The sequence below is a fragment of the Sorex fumeus genome, unplaced genomic scaffold (genome assembly GCF_029834395.1).
Source record: "Sorex fumeus unplaced genomic scaffold, SorFum_2.1 ptg000098l, whole genome shotgun sequence".
In the NCBI taxonomy this organism is placed as follows: domain Eukaryota; kingdom Metazoa; phylum Chordata; class Mammalia; order Eulipotyphla; family Soricidae; genus Sorex; species Sorex fumeus.
The window spans coordinates 76,318,485-76,340,309 of NW_026606155.1; the positions used below are offsets into that span (position 1 = coordinate 76,318,485).

General features: G+C 41.6%; 1 protein-coding gene across 1 annotated transcript; it reads right to left on the bottom strand.

Annotated features, from left to right (window-relative positions):
• Positions 1–16,275: 16,275 nt before the first annotated feature.
• On the bottom strand, positions 16,276–20,475 carry LOC130041870 (olfactory receptor 4F6-like). The gene is made up of 2 exons (XM_056134151.1): positions 19,556–20,475; positions 16,276–16,318 (listed from the first exon to the last, which is right to left on the bottom strand). The coding sequence occupies exons 1-2, from the start codon at positions 20,473–20,475 to the stop codon at positions 16,276–16,278; spliced, it is 963 nt and encodes a 320-aa protein (XP_055990126.1).
• Between the last annotated feature and the right edge of the window lie 1,350 nt (positions 20,476–21,825).

A 21,825-nucleotide genomic window follows, 5' to 3' on the forward strand; every position in this document is an offset into this window, starting at 1 on the left:
TACAGAAAACATATTTAGGAGAAATGGTACTGATGCTTCTGTTGTTTTTAGGCCACACCTGGCAGTGCTCAGGTGCAACTCCTGGCTTTGTGCTCAGGGTCACTCCAGAGGTACTAGGGCTCATGATCAAACCCTAGGCTCTAAATGTAAAACATGGATTCCAGTCCTACTGAGCTATCTCTTTGCTTTATTTAACTCATATGTTTGTTTTCTCTATATAATTTGAGTCATATAACATACTGTTTTTCTCCAATTGCTTATTTCATTAAGAATGTCTTCCACATGTCATTTAAAATGGCAACATTTCATATTTTTATAGCCAGATAGTATCAAATTGTGTATAAATACTACATATTCTTAACCTATTCTTCAGTCAATGGATACTTAGGTTGTTTCCAATACTTGACTATTATAAATAATGCTTTAATAAATATCAAAGTACAATTGTTTCCTATAATTAGTGTCTTTGTATTATTTAGCTAGATATGCAGAATGGGCTCACTGGTCATATGGGATTTCTATTTTTAAGTTAGCTATAGTACAGCAGGCAAGACACTTGTCTTGCATGTAGACAGCGTGGATTTGATTCCCAGCACCTTATGTGGTTCCCCCAAGCTCACCAGGATTAAGCCCTGACCATTATCAGATGTGAACTTCCAAAAATGAAACTATCGTGGGAGAGATAATAACACTGTTGATGTAGTAACAGTACTCATACACTTTGAATCAGCTATTATACTACTAGAGAAAAATCCGGACATACGTTTTTTACACATGGACAATATTTCCATTGACTACTCAACTCTTTCAATTTTTTTCCACAGGATCTAATTTTATCTTCCCAAAAATGGAGAATTTTTTATATATCAAATTAGCTAAGATTTTAAAATTATCTAATAGACCAGAAAGATAGTACAGAAAGTAAAGCACTTGCCTTGCATTCCACCAACGTGGGTTTGATCCCATAATCCCCACGTCAAGCACTGCCAGGAGTAATCCTTGAACACAGAGCCAGGAGTAAGCCCTGAGCACAGATGTTAAATAAAATTAAAAGTTGTAGAATTTCTACTATAATTAAAAGTTAGAAAACAGAATTTTGCAATCATTTATTTGAGGCACTGCCTGGTAGTCAGTTTTTCACTTTGTCTCTACTCTGACCACCTGAAGTGTCTACATGCCATACCTTTTTTTCCATTGCCACTTAATAGCTTCCCTTTGTTTTGTTTTGTTTGTGGGGGGAGGGAGGAGGGGCGTCGGGCCCCAGGAAAAGGTCATACCTATTCATGCTCAGGGGCAATTTCTGTCTCTGTGGTCTGGAGGGACAACTCCTGACCAGGCTCAGGGGACCATATGTAGTGCCTGGGATTAAACTAGCAAACTAGGTTCTAGCAAAGCAATCACATTCAAGGCCATTTCTCCTGCACTATCTCACCAGCTCCCTAAACAGAAGTTTAAATACAATAAGAATCCAAGTTTTGTTTGTTTGGGGGCCACATCAGTGAAACTCGGGGTTTATTACTGGCACTGTACATAAGGGTGTCTCCTGACCATATGGAATACCAGTAATAGAACCTGAGTCAGCCACATGCAAGGCAAGTGCTCTACCCATGGTACTATTTTATGTCCCAGAAATTCGATAATTTTAAGTAGCATCTCAGTGACTTCTGCCCTCACTTCAGCAAACAAACAGAAAATACAAAAAAAAAAAAAATGACACATACCTCAGCGATGATCTTATAACCAGTAGAATCTCTTGGCTCCTCAAATCTTTACACCTTGTACAGATTCACATGAAGTAAACAATGATAGATAATACAGGTTTTTCTCCAATTCAAGCAAGGTTCACTTTTAAAAACTAAGATTCTAGTTTGGAGGCTCTCTGATAAAAACATATAATTCCATATTTTCTAGGTCTCAACTGACTGACAAGTTTGCATTTAATTTAAAATTGATGGGAAAATTGGGGCTGGAGCAATAGCCAGCGGGTAGGGTGTTTGCCTTGCACGCAGCCAACCCGGGTTCCATTCCCAGCATCCCATATGGTCCCCTGTGCACCGCCAGGGGTAATTCCTGAGAGCAGAGCCAGGAGTAACCCCTGTGCATTGCCAAGTGTGACCCAAAAAGCAAAAAATAAATTAATTAATTAATGATAAAATTCACAGACACACCTCAATCTAATCAACCTCAAGTTTTCCTTACTATCTTGCTCTTCCTAAGATATAAAGAGCAAGGGAGAGAATAGTCATTACTACCGTTGGACAAATGTACTAGAACTTGGAGCTGGCCACTCCCCAAAAAACGTTTACTCCTATCAGCACAGCAAACCTTATAGAAGGTGGTTGTTACTAGGATCTGCCTGGAATTTGCTAGTAACTACATAATTTCTTCTACATGAGGGAAATCAAAAGAACCAGGGAGGTAGCCCAGAGAACTGGAGTGCATGACATGCCTGCAAGAGCCCTTGAGAGTGACCCTGGACATCAATGGGTGAGTTTCTCCCTGCAGAATGGTAACCAAGATATAGAGATAATCACTGTGCCAAAGCTATGAAACAGCTAGGTGTCAATCCATAATTATCATATCTGACCACAGCTTTCCAACAATCAGGTTAGTTCCACTATACCTGCTTCTTTTGCTGTAGTAGTTCCAACTTTGCACCCAGTTAGATACCCAGAATGTCATAACACAGTTTCTTTAGCATAGCCCAAAATTATTCTGTTTATTTAGACTAGGTGGAAACCTGATACTCCTGCTTTACTCTTCACCTGAAGACTAGCACTCAAGATATCTATGCAAATATCACCTGCATAACTTCTCCAATATAGAGCATGAAGTTATGATTTGACTTTCTCCTTCCCTCACTTTGGTTGTAAGTTTATCTGGTACAATTTCCCTGTTGAGTAACAAATGGTTTGTTTCTTCTGGTTGTTTATAATCCCTCAATCGCTGCTCTGTGCATTCACTTTGAACTTCCCACCTCCACCAAAGACCATTTCTATCCATCAGATCTACCTACAATGCTGAAATTATCATGGTATCAAAGAACTGCAAAATGCAGAGCTCTTACCTTTCAAATGTCAACGGGCTATTTAAATAGTTATATGTAGTCCATCTATAGCACAGGGGAAAAAAACGCTCATTAAAAACACTAGAAAGTTACTATAACACTGTAGGGACCTGGGATTACCATCTTGAATACAATTAGCCAAGGGAATTGTTTCCTAGACCATAAAAATTTGGCCACAGCAACCAAAGGGAAAAGCTAGTAATGGGTCACTTGAGAGGTACAAGGAGGGGAGACGACTAGGAGCATGTTTGTGTATATGAAACTACAGTTTTACTGCTCCCTTCCTCTCTTTTCTGTTGTTGCAAAGACTGGGATCACACACACACTTGGTCATTCTCACCAGGGGTTACTCATCTGGTTGTGGTATTCACACACATTCTGATCATACAGCTCACTGGCAGTCAGTGTGGTTGGATTCACACATGTGCTCACCAGGGTCACACTCCTGGTCTCAGTGAGCACAATATTTTTAGTTTTAATTACTGTGAAAAAATGGTGCTCTAAACAGATGGGCACTTATGGTCTCTCAAATGAAGATTCTAATGGCTAGAAGCGATATTTCTAGATCTTCTGGTATTTTCATCTATAGTTTACTGTTTCATTTCTTTTTTTTCCCTTCCCATTTCCCTTTCCCTTTTGTTGATAATAAGTGTTGCCTCTTAAGGGAGTCACACATGCCTGGATATGGAGCTTCCACATCTTTATTTTCAGGCATTCTAATTTATAATTCTGCTAATAGTAATGTTTCAGGCATGCAATGTTGCTAGATCATACCCATTACAGAGAGTCAGCATCTTTTTTTTTTTTTTACTTTTTGGATCACACCTGGCGATGCACAGGGGTTACTCCTGGCTCTGCACTCAGGAATTATTCCTGGCGGTGCCCATGGAGCTAGAGCAATAACACATCGATTTCGATGCTGGAAATCGAACCTGGGTCAGCCGCATGCAAGAGAAGCGCCCTACCCGCTGTGCTATTGCTCTAGCCCCGAGAGTCAGCATCTTGACACCGCAGATTCTACTTCTCCTCTCATCAAATCTTCTGGGGATGGAGACTCAAAGTCACTGAGTGAATTCACAGCCAGCACTTTTGTCTCACATGACTTTGATTAGTTTGATCTCCTTGCCCCTCTCCCCGGCCCCCAGAGTTGTACCCCTGGAGTTGCTTACTGCTTGCAACCCTTCACCCAAATACTCTCTCAGAGCTATTTGCTGTTGATGGCTGCAATACTTCGATGGGACAACTCGTAGAATCCTAGGTCATTTCGATTTTTTTTTTCTGTTTTTTCAACGAGGTGCAATTCACACAGTATCTTCCTCTGCAATTTTGGTCCTCACCCAACCTTTCACTTGCAGTTTCTTGCCAGTTTCTTGCTTTTAATATTAAGTACCTCCCCTTTGAGGTACTTAGACATACAGTTGGCTATGATGCATCCAGAAATCACTTATGGTGCTGCATATCACAGACAGCAGAGAGACCCAGTCAAACAAAGCTGTTGGGTGTGCCCTCAGCACACATGGCAGTACCAGGGATTGAGTTTATCACCATATGGGTGCTTAGGAGGGTGTACCTTCAAGAACCCTGAGCTGTTCCGTTGAATCCCATATTTGATTTTTAAAAGAATCTCCACTTCCCGCCAACAGTGTGCCAGTTCCTTTTCCCCATGTCCTCACCAACACTTGTCGTTTCCAATCTTTTGAATATAGGCCATTCTCAGAAATTTTAGGTGACATTTCACTGTAGCTTTTATTTGCATTCCCAAATTATAACAGTAACTTGCACATTTTTCACTTATCTGTGGATATCTAAACATCATCTTTGGGAAAGAGTCTCTATGGTTCTTTAGTACAGTTTTTGTCAGGTTTCCCATATTTTATATTCCATTGCATGAATTCTTTATATTTTTAGATACCAACCGCTTATCATATGTATGATGCACAAAAAAAATTTTAATTATTAGGTTGCCATTTGCTTATAGTAGTTTCCTTCACTGTGTAAAAGGTTTGTTTGTTTTTTTATTTATTTATTTATTTGTTTGTTTGGGGTGGGTCTCATTTTGTTTTATTTTATTTTATTTTGGAGCAACAACCAGAGTGCACAAGGGTTACTCCTGGCTCTGCACTCAGGAATCGTACCTGGAAGGCTCAGGAAACCATATGGGATGCTGAGGATAGAACCTGAGTCTGCTGTGTTAGAGGCAAATGCTCTACCTGCTGTACTAGCACTCTGGCTGGAGTGGGACTCATGAAGATGATAATCTCTAAGTACTACGGGCAGCTGTTGGATAACATTGGTTTGTGCTTTCTTCCTGGCCTCAGGGAGCTTGGGTTTGTTGGATTGCACACATTCACAGTGCTCTTGAGGCATTCCCATTCCTCTGGGTTTATCTTTAACTTCTTTCTCTACCTGTTAATCACTCATTTCCCCTAAGCAGTACCTGTGGTTTATAAAGTCAAATTTCTCAGAATCTCTGATTTCTGAGGAATTTGACTTTAGCTGTACCTACATAATATATATATATTAGTGTATATTAGTACCAAAATAATATTTTATATTAGTACTGCTATTTATTCAGTCACTGATTAGGCTGATTAAATTGGGCATTAACTCCACCTTACTTTTTTTTCACTTTTTATAATTTTATTTATTGAATCACCATGAGAGCACTTGCAAAGCTTTTGGGTTTAAGTCTCAGTCATACAGTGAAATACTCGTACCTTCACCAGTGCCCATTCTCCACCCCCAAAAACCCCAATATACGCCCATCCCACACCCTCCCCCAATCTGTGGGGCAGATGATTTCCACATTACTCTCTCTCTACTTTGATTACATTCAATATTTTAACACCAGACCCACCTTGATTATTTGGGATTTTACCCCAACACTCAGATCTGCTGAAAAGGCAACAGTAGACAATTTGTTTTCTATTGCTGGTTAAGAATAACATATGATGTCGCACAGCTGCAGTAGTGGCCACACGATTTTGAAATTCTGAAATTTTAACAATTAAATCTGAAGGGATTACTGCCAAAACCTGCTGGGTTCCTAGATTTGTTCCTGAGTCTCTTGGATCATGGCCGTTAAGCAGCTTGATCAGGAACAAGAGAGGTCATTCGTGGGTAGCAACTCGGGGTCTTGTTGGGACATGGAGGAAAGGGTTGGATCCATGACCATCCCGTGAGGCCCTGCGTGTCTTGTCACTGAGGGCCCAACCCTCAATTACCAATGTCCAATGGCCTCTGGAGGATGGCAACCACCAAACTGCCAAGGGGGAGCAAGGGAGGTATGGCACCCTTTCCCCCTGGGGTGGCCTTGCAACAGTAACCTACTGTGCAGTCCGGGCGCATTTCTGCCAAAAGCTGCTGGGTTCCGAGATTTGTTTCTGAGTCTCTGGGATCGTGGCCATTAAGCAGCTTGATCAGGAGCCAGAGAGGCCGTTCGTGGGCGGCAACTCGGGGTCTCATTAGGATGGGGAGGAAAGGGCCGGTTCCACCCCCATCCCATGAGGCCCCACGTGTCTCATCACTGCAGGCCCAAACCTGACTGTCCAGTGGCCTCTGGAGGAAGGTGGCCACCGGACCACCAGGGGGAACAGGCCAAGGCACGAAACCTATTCCCACCTGGGGTGGCCCTGCACCAGTAAACTATTGCAGGGACCAGATGCATTTCTGCCAAAAGCCACTGGGTTTTGAGATTTGTTTCTGAGTCTCTGGGATCATGGCCATTAAGCAGTCCAATCAGGAACCAGAGAGGTCATGACTCCAATCATATAGCTGAACAGGAGGTGGTTTGTGGGTGTGTCTCCCACATACCTAACTTTTGGCCGTTAACTCTCTTGGTAAACTTTGCCCCAAGTTTTTGGGGTCTGGCCAAAGGCATAGCAGCAATTTTGGGGTATCTGAAAGTCTGAAGGCACCATCAGGCTGCTGATGCACTCGCCTCACAGGTACAAATTGACCTGTTGGTGGCACCATACCCCCATGATTTTATATTTTTAAGAGAAATATTTCTTTTCTCCTTCTCTTATTTCTTTGTATAGTTTACTTCAGAGCAATGCCCTTTTGTATAGATACAGGAAGACAGTTAATGCTACGCTTTGGCAAATTGGGAGTTAACTAACTTTCAATAATATTCACTAGGCATCTGTTTCCTCTACTTAAGCCTCAGTTGCCCTTGATTCCTAGTAACCCAAAGCAGGGTCCTGACAAGGGATTGGATGGACCCACGGCAAGCTGTGGGCTACCCTGGCATCAAAATGGGCCAGAACAAACACCATAATACTTAACTCTAAGTTAATAGCGTGGCCATGTACAAATTCTGTCATGATCCAAAGAGTAACAATTAGATAAGGACCCTGCTAGGGTTAGGAAAGACAAATCTGTCCTGAGCACTGTGGTCTGGGATCTATAACAAGATGTCCCCAGGAGAGCTACCCTACAAGCTTAGTGTTTCTCTTTCTGTGTCCATACAAAATAACTAGAAAGATATCTAGAAATAAGTAAATCTAAGATGGTTATTGAGCTAAGGAAAGGAGAAACATAAGCCTAGGGGGTATTTTGCCTTTGAGTGGATCTCTTGGATGCAGGAGATTTTTGTCTTCCCTCGGAAGGAAGGGCCTTCATTTGTTGATTGTGCTACCTCACCTGGGTATAGTTGCTACCCCCGGTGCTTGGAGGTTGGGCGCTAGACTAGGGCTGCAAGACAGAGTGCAGAGAGAGTAGCATGGGAGACAGGAGACAGGAATGAAGGGTAATGTGAGACTGGAATATACCCCCATCCCACACCCTCCCCCAACCTGTGGGGCAGATGATTTCCACATTACTCTCTCTCTACTTTGATTACATTCAATATTTTAACACGGGACCCACCTTGATTATTTGAGATTTTACCCCAACACTCAGATCTTCCAAAAAGGCAACAATAGACAATTTGTTTTCTATTGCTAATTATGAATAACATATGATGTCACATGGCTGCAGTAGGGGCCACACGATTTTGAAATTCTGAAATTTTAACAATTAAATCTGGAGGGATTACTGCCAAAACCTGCTGGGTTCCGAGATTTGTTCCTGAGACTATTGGATCATGGCCGTTAAGCAGCTTAATCAGGAGCAAGAGAGGTCATTCATGGGCAGCAACTCGGGGTCTTGTTGGGACAAGGAGGAAAGGGCTAGATCCATGCCCATCCCGTGAGGCCCTGCGTGTCTTGTCACTGAGGGCCCAACCCTCAATGACCAATGTCCAATGGCCTGGGAGGATGGCAGCCACCAAACTGCCAAGGGGAAGCAGGGGAGGGATGGCACCCTTTCCCCCCTGGGGTGGCCCGGCAACAGTAACCTACTGCGCAGTTCAGGCGCATTTCTGCCAAAAGCTGCTGGGTTCCGATTTGTTTCTGAGTCTCTGGGATTGTGGCCATTAAGCAGCTTGATCAGGAGCCAGAGAGGCCATTCATGGGCGGCAACTTGGGGTCTCCTTAGGACGGGGAGGAAAGGGCTGGTTCCACCCCCATCCCATGAGGTCCCACGTGTCTCATCACTGCAGGCCCAAACCTGACTGTCCAGTGGCCTCTGGAGGAAGGTGGCCACTGGGCCACCCTGGGGAAAAGGCCAAGGCATGAAACCTATTCCCACCTGGGGTGGCCCGGCGCTGTAACCTACTGTAGGGACCGGACACATTTCTGCCAAAAGCCACTGGGTTTCGAGATTTGTTTCTGAGTCTCTGGGATCATGGTTATTAAGCGGCTTGATCAGGAGCCAGAGAGGCCATTTGTGGACGGCGACTCGAGTTCTTGTTGGGGTGGGGAGGAAAGGGCCGGCTCCACCCCCAGCCTGTGAGGCCCCGCATGTCTCGTCACTGCAGGCCCAAACCTGACTGTCCAATGACATCTGGCGGGTGACAGCCACCGGGCCACCAGGGGAAATAGGCCAAGGCACAAAACCTATTCCCACCTGGGGTGGCCCTGCACCAGTAAACTACTGCAGGGACCGGATGCATTTCTGCCAAACGCCATTAGGTTTTGAGATTTTTTTCTGAGTCTCTGGAATCATGGGCATTAAGCAGTCCAATCAAGAACCAGAGAGGTCATGACTCCAATCATATAACTGAACAGGAGGTGGTTTGTGTCTCCCACATACCTAACTTTTGGCCGTTAACTTTCTTGATAAACTTTGCCCCAAGTTTTTGGGATCTGGCCAAAGGCATAGCAGCAATTTTGGGGTATCTGAAAGTCTGAAGGCACCATCAGGCTGCTGATGCACTCGCCTCACAGGTACAGATTGACCTGTTGGCGGCACCATACCCCCATGATTTTATATTTTTAAGAGAAATATTTCTTTTCTCCTTCTCTTATGTTCTTTGTATAGTTTACTTCAGAGCAATGTCCTTTTTGTATAGATACAGGAAGACAGTTAATGCTATGCTTTTGCAAATTGGGAGTTAACTAACTTTCAATAATATTCACTGGGCATCTATTTCCTCTACTTAAGCCTCAGTTGCCCTTGATTCCTAGTAACCCAAAGCAGGGTCCTGACAAGGGACTGGATGGACCCATGGCAAGCTGTTGGCTACCCTGGCATCAAAATGGGCCAGACCAAACACCATAATACTTAACTATAAGTTAAGAGCACGGTCATGTACAAATTCTGTCATGTCAAGAGTAACAACTAGATTAGGACCCTGCTAGGGTTAGGAAAGACAAATCTGGCCTGAGCACTGTGGTCTGGGATCTATAACAAGATGTTCCCAGGAGAGCTACCCTACAAGCTTAGTGTTTCTCTTTCTGTGTCCATACAAAATAACTAGAAAGATTATTTAGAAATTAGTATATCTAAAATGGTTGTTGAGCTAAGGAAAGGAGAAACATAAGCCTAGGGGGTATTTTGCCTTTGAGTGGATCTCCTGGATGCAGGAGATTTTTGTCTTCCCTCAGAAGGAAGGGCCTTCATTTGTTGATTGTGCTACCTCACCTGGGTATAGTTGCTACCCCCAATGCTTAGAGGTTGGGCGCTAGACTAGGGCTGCAAGACAGAGCTCAGAGAGACTAGCATGGGAGACAGGAGACAGGAATGAAGAGTAGTGTGAGACTGGAATTGGGAGTTTAGTGAGACTGGAACAGGCACATGAGGAGAATGGAATAAACGACAACTGATCACCAACTAGCCTGGTGTCCTGTTCCCTCATTCATGCGTCTGTTGGGGGCAGTGGTGGCAGCCAGGGTGGGCAAGCGTCTCATGACCACCAAACACATGTGGTGTGCAAGAGAGACTGTGCCACCTCCATCACCACTGCTGTGCTCACTTATTTATTTTGTGATTACATAGACAGCTGGCCAACCTGATGGCAGAAGTTTGGCAAAAATGAATAGGGTGGGACCAGAGTGATAGCACAATGAAAAGGTGTTTGCCTTGCACCCAACTAACCTGGGTTCAGTTCCTGGCATCACATATGGTCCTCTGATCACCGCCAGGAGTCATTCCTGAGTACAAAGCCACAAGTAAACCCTGAGCATTGCCGGCTGTGACCCAAAAAGAAAAAAAAAAAAAAGAATGAATAGGGCTCTATGGGTCCACCTTGGCACTACCGTGGAACACAGTATTTCTTCCCTGGACCAGTCCACCACACCAGTGCTGCCTACAGCATATTATAGAGAAAACCTCTCTGAGTGCCAACTGTATGGAGACCAAGAATGGGGTCGTGTGCCCTCTGGGCAGGATCTTGCCGGACTGGTAGCTAAGGCCCCGAAAGCATCCAAGCCTTGAAGAGTAGCAGCCCTGGCTTTGGTCCTGGTCACAGCCTGACTTTAGCTAAAGTCCCGTCTGTGTCAGCACAGGGCCCCCAGAAGGCACAGCGCCACCTGCAAGTCAACCTGGACAGGGGTGTGTGAGGGCATCAGCAACCTGATGGTGCCCTTGACCTTCCAGACACCCCAAAATTGCTGTTATGCCTCTGACCAGACTCCAACAACTCAGAATCAAATTTTTTAAGAAATTAAAGAGCCAAACGTTAGGTATGTGGGAGCCACACTCACAAACTACCTCTGACTCAGCCATATAAGTTCATTTATCAGCCTTGCTCTAGAGACCCATAAATAAATATTAAAATAAATTGAAAGCCGCAGTTAATCTAAAACCCATGTAAGGCTGAATAATCCAGGGTAGATGGGAGAGGGGTCAGGTTTGGCTGGTGCCTTCCCAAGCAGAGTAGTCAACAGCTACTTGCTCCCAGAATCTAAATTGCCACCATGCCCCAGGCCAGAAGCCACCCACCATCTTGGAGCAGACCTCATCACGTTATTAATCTGCTGAAAATTTAGGTATGCATTTTTTTTACTGAAATCTCAATTTAGATATGCAGACTTTCTTGGGGTCAGGATGGGTTACCTTCCTGTACCTCTGGAAGCCCCGGCAGTCACATCACACCCCAAAACTGACACCCAGTTTTTTAAAAAGCTACTCCAATAGTTGGAACTAACCACAAGTGTGTGTGGGGCTGAGAGCTGAAGATAGGTAAGATAGAGAAGAGACCAGTATAACAATAATAGATGGGAATTATCACACTGGACAAGATCTGAGGGCTAAAAGTAGGTAGAGGTTTTTCTTGATAACCTTTCAGTATCAATACTGCAAGTCACGGTGCCCAGTAGGAGAGAGAGAGAGCGAGAGAGAGAGAGAGAGAGAGAGAGAGAGAGAGAGAGAGAGAGAGAGAGAATGAAGAATATGAAGGAGGAGGAGGAGGAGGAGGGGGAGGAGGAGGAGGAGGATAAGGAGAAGGGGAAGGGGAAGGAGAAGGAGAAGGAGAAAGGATGAGGAGGAGGAGGAGGAGAAGGAGAAGAAGAAGAAGAAGAAGAAAAAGAAGAAGAAGAAGAAGAAGAAGAAGAAGAAGAAGAAGAAGAAGAAGAAGAAGAAGAAGAAGAAGAAGAAGAAGAAGAAGAAGGAGGAGGAGGAGGAGGAGGAGGAGGAGGGGAAGGAGAAGGAGAAGAAGAAGAAGAAGAAGAAGAAGAAGAAGAAGAAGAAGAAGAAGAAGAAGAAGAAGAAGAAGAAGAAGAAGGAGGAGGAGGAGGAGGAGGAGGAGGAGGAGGAGGAGGAGGAGGAGAAGGAGAAGGAGAAGAAGAAGAAGAAGAAGGAAGAAGAAGAAGAAGAAGAAGAAGAAGAAGAAGAAGAAGAAGAAGGAAGAGGAAGGAAGGAAGGAGAGAAGAAAGGAAGGAGAGAGAAAGAAGGAGGAGGAAGAAGAAGAAGAAGAAGAAAAGAAGATGGTGATGCTGATGATGAAGAAGAAAGAAGGAAGAAGGAAGGAAGGAGGGAAGAAGGAAGAAGGAAGGAAGGAGAGAAGGAAAAAGAAGAAGAAGAAGAAGAAGAAGAAGAAGAAAAGAAGATGGTGATGCTGATGATTAAGAAGAAATAAGGAAGAAAGGAGAAGAAGAAGGAAGAAGGAAGGAAGGAAAGAAGAAGAAGGAAGAAGGAAGGAAGGAGAGAAGGAAGAAGAAGAAGAAGAAGGAGAAGGAGCAGGAGGAGGAAGAGGAGGAGGAGGAGGAAAAGAAGATGGTGATGATGATGATGAAGAAGAAGGAAGAAGAAGGAATAAAAGAGAAGAAGGAAGAAGGAAAGGAGAGAAGAAGAAAGAAGAAGAAGAAGAAGAAGAAGAAGAAGAAGAAGAAGAAGAAGAAGAAGAAGAAGAAGAAGAAGAAGAAGAAGAAGAAGAAGAAGGAGGAGGAGGAGGAGGAGGAGGAGGAGGAAGTGCAGGTGGTGTGGGGGTTGGGGGGTGATGGCAGGGAACCTGGGCACACTGTTGCTATGAAGTATACACTGGTGCAGAGATGGTGTTGGAATACTGTATGACTGAAATCACAACATGAACAGCTTTGTAAGGGTCTACCTCACAGTGATTCAGCAAAAAAATTAAAAAATAAATGTTAAAAAATAAAAAATGCAAATGCTACTCCAGGGGCCAGAGTGATATAATACAGTGAGTAGGGAATTTCCCTTGCATTAAGCCAACCAGAATTCAACCCTCAGCGTCCTCCTGAGCACGCCAGGAGCAATTTCTGAGTGCAGGCAGGAGTAACCCCTGAGCATATCCAGGTGAGACCCAAAAAGAAAACGAATGGAAAGGTTACTTCAGATGTACCCTCCTGATAAAAATATTGAACACCATGAACAAACACAATGACCTCAACACCTGTATTACAAGCCATAATGCACAAATGAAGAGATAGAAAGAAGAAAGTTGCCTACCATAGAGGCAGGTGGGGAAAAGGGGGTTGGGAGGGTGGAAGTGAAACTGGGGACTTCAGTGTTGTGAAATGTACGCTGGTGGAGGGATGGGGTTGGAACATTGTATAACTGAAACCCAATCACGAACAGTTTTGTAATGATTTATCTCATGGTAATTCCATTTAAAAAAATAAATACATAATTTTTTAAAAACGTGATGGGAAGAAGAGGCTAAAAGATGGGTGGGGGGGAAACTGGCCTAGGAGTGTGCCTTGGTGGTAGACCCGGGTTCAATTCTTCCACCCCTCTCTGAGAGCCCAGCAAGCTATCAAGAGTATCTCGCCCGCACGGCGAAGCCTGGCAAGCTATCCCATGATATATTCAATATGCCAAATACGGTAACAACAAATCTCACAATGGAGATGTTACTGGGCCTGCTGGAGCAAATTGATGAACAGTAGGAGGACAGTGACAGTGACGGGCAGAAATTGAATGGGCCTTTGCTTGTAGTAGTTCAATAAACCATAACTGTGTTATGCATAATTTAAATACAACATTTTGAACTTACATTTTACCCCTACACCATATCATCTTCTCAAATACTGAACTTCACTTACAATGACATCCATCATTTTTTGTTTGTTTGTTTGTTTGTTTTACTTTTTGTGTCACACCTGGCATTGTACAGGGGTTACTCCTGGTTCATGCACTCATGAATTACTCCTGGCGGTACTCGAGAGACCATATAGGATGCTGGGAATCGAACACGAGTAAGCCGCATGCAAGGCAAACATCCTACTCGCTGTACTATCGCTTCAGACCCGACATTCATAGTTGTTTGTTTTATTTTTTTTTCTTTTCGTGTCACACCTGGCGGTGCACAGGGGTTACTCCTGGCTCATGCACTCAGAAATTACTCCTGGCGGTGCTCAGGGGACCATATGGGATGCTGGGAATGGAACCCGGGTCTGCCTTGTGCAAGGCAAACGCCCTACCCGCTGTGCTATCTCTCCAGCCCCATAGTTTTTAATAAGACCTAAAGTCTCTTGTTGATGTGCCCTCAATCTCCTAACTCTGCCATGATCCTGCTGCTTTTTCCGTTGCTTACACTAGTATAGCCACACTGATTTCCTTGCTATTTCTCCAACAGGCTGTTTCCTTCTGTCTCTTGATCCTGTGATTATTGTTTTCCTTGGAATAAAATTCCAGATATATATAAATTGTTCTCTTATTTCAAGATTGTGTTTAAATGTCACCTTCTTTGTGAGGCATTCTTTACAACTCCACAAAGTCATAAATCCCACTCACCCAATTTTAAGCATAATCTCACTCCAGATTTTATCTTTTTTTCTCCACATCCTTTCCAAATTTACGATGCAACTACTTTATTTATATTACTGATATTCTTCCTGCAATAAAGATACTTATTATGGTGGCAAGTGTTTTGAGTTATTTTCTACAATATCCTTGGGACAGAAAATAATGATGAGTACATGCTATAAACTCAATAAATATTTGTGGAATAACTGAAAGCTAATTAAATTTTGAGCTGCCAATTATTTTCCCAAATTTATTAAGATTTCATTTACAAATAACATATATACACATACAACACATTTATGTATTGTGAATTGTGAACTGATCACCACAATAAGGTTAGTTAACACCTTCGTCAACTCACAGTTATCGTTTTCCTTTAGGGCAAGGGTCATGAGAACATTTAAGATCTGCACTCTGTGATTTCCTAATACATGATGAGGTATTGCTAGCTATAATCACCATGCTATATACTACACCCCTATGCATTGATTCTCATAACTGAAAGTTTTAACCAACTTCTCCCACTTTTCTCATGGCTCCAGTTTCTATCAACTACTTTTTTTTTTCTGTTTTTGCATTTGAGTCTAGCACAGAGGGTAGGGTGTTTGCCTTGCACACGTCTGACCTGGGTTTGATTCCTCCACCCCTCTCAGAGAGCCCGGCAAGCTACCGAGAGTATCCAGCCCTCACACCAAAGCCTGGCAAGCTACCCGTGATGTATTCGATATGCCAAAAACAGTAACAACAAGTCTCACAATTTGTTGTGAGACATTACTGGTGCCCTCTCAAGCAAATCGATGAACAACGGGAGGACAGTGCTACAGTGCTTTTAAATTCTGTTATGTAATGAGCTCTTGTTTTAAGGTAAATTAAATCTTCTTTAGAAACATTTTTTTTCATCATATATGCAGTTTTCTTGCTGTGTGGGTTTTTGAACATTCAGGATTTCCTGTAAACTCTTGACTCTGGACAATTACTATTCCCAGGAAGTATTTCAAAATGAGAAGGTAAGCATCAAGAATAGTTTTAAACAAACTGTAAATAAAATTAAATAAGATGGCTGAGACCAGGGTCCTGCATAACCATATAAGGACAAAAGATAATCCTCTGTAATATTAAAAAAATATTTTAAACAAGATATTGAATGGTGTGATTTTCTTAAAAGCCCTGTGCAAGAAGTTATTTTAAAACATTGATCTTTTAAAAATATAAAGCCAAGAATTTAGCTACTCTAATTTACTATACTAATATTTATACAAACACAAGGATGATGGAATTCTATAAAAAAAAAGAATCCTTCCTATTTAGATTCCATCTCAATTGTCAGATTTGTGATATGACCTTCTATATAGAAACATCAAAGACTTTTTCTTCTGGTTCCTGGGAATCCCACCTTGAAAATGCTTCCGTGATCTGCTGAAAGTAGACTATAGACCAAGCATGATTGCCACTCAATGCCTATCTTGCAAACCACAACATCCAAAAGGAGAGAGAGAACAAAAGGGAATGCCCTGCCACACAGGCAGGGTGGGGCGGAGGGAGGATGGGGATGGGAGGGATACTGGGACCCATGGTGGTGGAAAATGGGCACTGGTGGAGGGATGGGTACTTGATCATTGTATAACTGAAACCCAAGCACAAAAATTTGTAAGTCTAAAACTGTACTTCATGGTGTCCCACTAAGAAAAATTTTTTAAGAAAGAAAGAAAGAAAGAAAGAAAGAAAGAAAGAAGGAAGGAAGGAAGGAAGGAAGGAAGGAAGAAAGAAAGAAAGAAAGAAAGAAAGAAAGAAAGAAAGAAAGAAAGGCTGAATCTAAAGAGCAAGGCAAGCAGGTCATAAGCAATCATGCACAGATTGTTTTGTAATCTAGACTAAAGAAATGAAGTTGGAAGAAATTTTTATTTACACTCCCAAGAAATATGTTACATAAAATTACATAAAATGAAATTTACCATCATCAAGTTCATAGAAAACTTGAGGTTAGGAAATGACTACTCAGTAGAAAGAAAGAACACAAATGACGATCGGTACTAATAAATCACTTATTTTTAATTGGGATCAGATAACAAAACAACTAAGCCAGTTTAGAGTCACTAGTAATGGTATGTATGTGTTATGTACCCCTAAATATAATGCAATTTTTTAAAGTTACTTTATTGCTATAATATTTACAAAATCCCAGAAACTCATCCTTATTAGGAGAAAAATTTTCATACCAAGCCACACTGAGAGACAATTCTACAAATATATAAATATATAATACTGTCATCACTGTTGCAACCATGATACACAAGACTCAAAAACTTACAAACCAGAAGAACCGCCAAGACAAGGTAAGTCAAGGTAGTGTCATGACCTGTATTGTTCTTAAGACTAGAAAATTAATGTTAATGGGAATACTTGTAAAATCTGAATAAAGTCCAGTACTGTATTGTCTTCATAGTAATGCTCCAAAGTTGAAACTGTTTGATATATAGGTGTTCAAAATATGATGATGGTGCATCACGATCACGATCACTATCATCCTGTTGTTCGTCGATTGCCTCGAGCAGGCCCCAGTAACGTCTCCTTCGTCCTAGCCCTGAGATTTTTAAAAATGCCATATTCAAGGCTCTTTCAGGGTTAGGAGAATGAGACCCATCATTGTGCATCCACATGATGGTGCATATCAGTGAATAATTAACAAACAGTCCAATGATAACTCACTACCAAGGGCTGGAGCGATAGCACAGCGGTAGGGCGTTTGCCTTGCACGCAGCCAACATGGCCGACCCGAATTCAATTCCTCCACCCCTCTCGGAGAGCCCGGCAAGCTACCAAGAGTATCTCGCCTGCACGGCAGAGCCTGGCAAGCTCCCCGTGACGTATTCGATATGCCAAACACAGTAACAACAAAGTCTCCAATGGAGACGTTACTGGGCCCTCTCGAGGAAATCAATGATCAATGGGAGGGCCTTTACCTTTTACCTTTTACAAAGGATAGATACATTTCAGATTTGGATTTTTCAAGGCATTCCTTATTTTGTTTTATTATTTTGGTCCACCCCCAGTGATCTCAGAGGTCACAGATATCTGTGTTTAAAGGATTATATGTATTGCGGGAATCCTACCCAAGTCAGCTCTGTGCAAGGCAAGCACCCGACTCTTCATACTATCTCTCTGGCTTTCACCGATTTGTTTTATAACTTTGAGCTCATAGTTAACTTCCTAAAATGAGGTAATTCAAAGTGACATTAGTTTTAATTTAAAATTTAAAAATCACTATATACTAATTGAAGCTTAACTTTTATAAATTATTATATGTGCCACATAAGCTGTTGCTTGGGGTTCATAGCTACCTATACTACTCTATAAAATATAGGAGCTAATATGCTACAACTACGTTTCTATTTTTTTTCTTTTTTGTGTGTGAAACAAGATAGTTTTTATTAAACAAAACTTATATAGAAAGATGTGGGTGAGGAATAGGAAGGAATACATATCCAAGTGATAACACAAACTTGAGAGAGCAAACAAGCAAAGAGACAACGAAGCAAGTGAGATACATGCTCAAGGGAGAACACGGGCTTGCAGGAGCAAGTCTGCTTTTCTTTTATTCTTTTTTCTTTTTCTTTTCCTAACTTTGCTCTTTGAAGATACTGGGAGGTTGTGATGCTAGAAAAGAAACTTTCTTCAAATTTTCTGCCTGTTATACCTCTGACCATATACCAAATACACTCCACTCTGCATCAAGCTAGGCTGTTTTCCAAAGCAGCAACTGTTTTCCTGTCTTCTCAACAACGACAGCATTAGCCAGCACAGCCCTTCCCCAGGGGGTTTAGTCCCTGCTAGTGGACCCTTCTTTAGGCATAAGACAAATAAGTCATAAAGAATCCCCTCCTCAGGTGTCTGAGTTTTAACCCCACACATTCTTCCACAAGGTTTTAAGTATTTTTTGTTTTTAATCTTTAACAATTTAACCTCTTCCATTATTTCTCATTCCTTAATGCTTCCTTAAAATGTTCTATCTGCAATATCTTAAGAGTTCACTCTATTTTAGTAATTAGTTCACAACATTAACAATTCTCTGTTGCAAACATCTTCAATTCAAAAAAACCTGGTATGGGGCTGGGGAAATAGTGAGAGGGCAGGGCACTTTTCTGACGTGCAGTCAACCTGATTTCAGTCCCCAGAAGCCCATATTGTCCCCCAAATCCCATCAGTAGTGATCTCTGAACACAGCTCCAGGAATAAGCCCTGAGAACCACTGGCCCAAAAACACACAAATAACAACAACAACAACAACAACAAATGACATGGCTTATCTCCTTATTAAACCTGAAAAAGCCAGATTAGCAACAAAACGATGATCAAAGCTAGCATATATGAGGTGAAAAGATCAAAAACAGATTAGCTGCATAGAAAGAAAAGTCAGAGAAATTCAAAATTAATACTTATCTTTAAAATGTGATCATTTACTCATGTAAAAGTAGAAAATGAATAATAAGCTGCATGTTAACTATCAAAGGGGTTTATTGAACATTCAGATGAATTCTATTTGGCACTATACAGAGGTAAGACCATCGGTAATAAGAGCCATGACTTTCAGACTTCAATTCTTTTCCATAAACAGAGTCCAGTTCAATTTGTTAACAAAAGACAGAATTAACAAAAGACAGAACACAATACTAAGTAGAAGATGGTGATTCTAATTGAATTTGTCATATTTAAATTTTAGTAAACTTTGCTTTTTTCACACATAACCACTATATATCTTAGAGGGAACCACCACCCAGCAGTACTCAGGAGGTCCCTTCTGAAGATGCTCTGATCCAGTACCAAGCTACCTCTAGTAGTGCTCAGGGGTCTATGTGAACCCAGGATCCAGCTCAGGACCTTACACATATTAGGTATGTGTTCTACCATTTGAGTTTTTTCCCCATACTGTGATTTTAGTTTATTTCTCAAAATTTACTGTGATTCATAAATTGAGTGAATAATCTCCTCATTGCTCCCTTCATCTCCTTATTTCTAAAAGTGTAAATAACTGGATTTAGAAAAGGAGTGATAACTGCATCAAAGATGGCAAGAAATTTATCCAGACTTGATATGGGAAATGGCCAAATGTAGAAAAAGATTAATGGCCCGAAGAACAAAACAACCACTGTGACATGAGCTGACAGAGTAGAAAGAGCCTTAGATATGCTACCAGAAGATTTTTTCTGTACAGTGACCAAAATAAAGATATAAGAAATCATAAGAATTAAAAAGGCCACCACAGAAATAAAGCCACTATTGGCAGTAACCATGAATCCCAATTTGTAAGTGTCTGTGCAAGCAAGTTTGATAAATCGAGGAAGATCACAAAAAAAGCTGTCTAATTCATTAGGGCCACAGAAAGGCAGGTCTATAACAAAAGCCAACTGAGCCACTGAATGAATAAGGCCAATAATCCAGGAAGTGATTAAAAATAAAATGCATCTTCGGGGGCTCATGATGGTCAGATAGTGGAGAGGTTTGCAGATGGCAACATATCTGTCAAATGCCATGGCAATAAGTAACACCATCTCAGTGCCCCCGATTGCGTGGATAAAGAAGATTTGAACTATACATCCCCCAAAAGAAATAACTTTGTGCTTTCTTAAAAGATCATAAATCATCTTGGGAGTTGTAGAAGAACAAAATATCAAATCAATGATGGAGAGATTTGCCAGCAGGAAGTACATGGGAGTCTGTAAATGAGAATCGGAGGTCACCGCTAGCACAATGAGGAGATTCCCCATCAGGCTCGCCACATAGAAGACAGACGAAAAGAAAAAGAGGAGCAGCTGGATCTCCCAGGAATTGGAAAGTCCCAGGAACACAAACTCAGACACCACAGAGTTATTGACTTTATCCATTGTCTGTCAGCAGTGCCAATACTCATGATACCTGAAAGAAGAGAGTACAGAAAACATATTTAGGAGAAATGGTACTGATGCTTCTGTTGTTTTTAGGCCACACCTGGCAGTGCTCAGGTGCAACTCCTGGCTTTGTGCTCAGGGTCACTCCAGAGGTACTAGGGCCCATGATCAAACCCTAGGCTCTAAATGTAAAACATGGATTCCAGTCCTACTGAGCTATCTCTTTGCTTTATTTAACTCATATGTTTGTTTTCTCTATATAATTTGAGTCATATAACATACTGTTTTTCTCCAATTGCTTATTTCATTAATGTCTTCCACATGTCATTTAAAATGGCAACATTTCATATTTTTATAGCCAGATAGTGTCGAATTGTGTATAAATACTACATATTCTTAACCTATTCTTCAGTCAATGGATACTTAGGTTGTTTCCAATTCTTGACTATTATAAATAATGCTTTAATAAATATCAAAGTACAATTGTCTCCTATAATTAGTGTCTTTGTATTATTTAGCTAGATATGCAGAATGGGCTCACTGGTCATATGGGATTTCTATTTTTAAGTTAGCTATAGTACAGCAGGCAAGACACTTGTCTTGCATGTAGACAGCGTGGATTTGATTCCCAGCACCTTATGTGGTTCCCCCAAGCTCACCAGGATTAAGCCCTGAGCATTATCAGATGTGAACTTCCAAAAATGAAACTATAGTGGGAGAGATAATAACACTGTTGATGTAGTAACAGTACTCATACACTTTGAATCAGCTATTATACTACTAGAGAAAAATCCGGACATACATTTTTTACACCTGGACAATATTTCCATTGACTACTCAACTCTTTCAATTTTTTTCCACAGGATCTAATTTTATCTTCCCAAAAATGGAGAATTTTTTATATATCAAATTAGCTAAGGTTTTAAAATTATCTAATAGACCAGAAAGATAGTACAGAAAGTAAAGCACTTGCCTTGCATTCCACCAACGTGGGTTTGATCCCATAATCCCCACGTCAAGCACTGCCAGGAGTAATCCTTGAACACAGAGCCAGGAGTAAGCCCTGAGCACAGATGTTAAATAAAATTAAAAGTTGTAGAATTTCTACTATAATAAAAAGTTAGAAAACAGAATTTTGCAATCATTTATTTGAGGCACTGCCTGGTAGTCAGTTTTTCACTTTGTCTCTACTCTGACCACCTGAAGTGTCTACATGCCATACCTTTTTTTCCATTGCCACTTAATAGCTTCCCTTTGTTTTGTTTTGTTTGTGGGGGGAGGGAGGAGGGGCGTCGGGCCCCAGGAAAAGGTCATACCTATTCATGCTCAGGGGCAATTTCTGTCTCT

Excerpts from the sequence above, each read along its gene's own strand:
- LOC130041870 (XM_056134151.1), bottom strand. The coding sequence starts at position 20,475 with ATGGATAAAGTCAATAACTCTGTGGTGTCTGAGTTTGTGTTCCTGGGA. Across the intron at positions 16,319-19,555 it reads TTATTCACTCAATTTATGAA|CTTTCTTTCTTTCTTTCTTT; the intron begins TCACAGTAAATT and ends CCTTCTTTCTTT.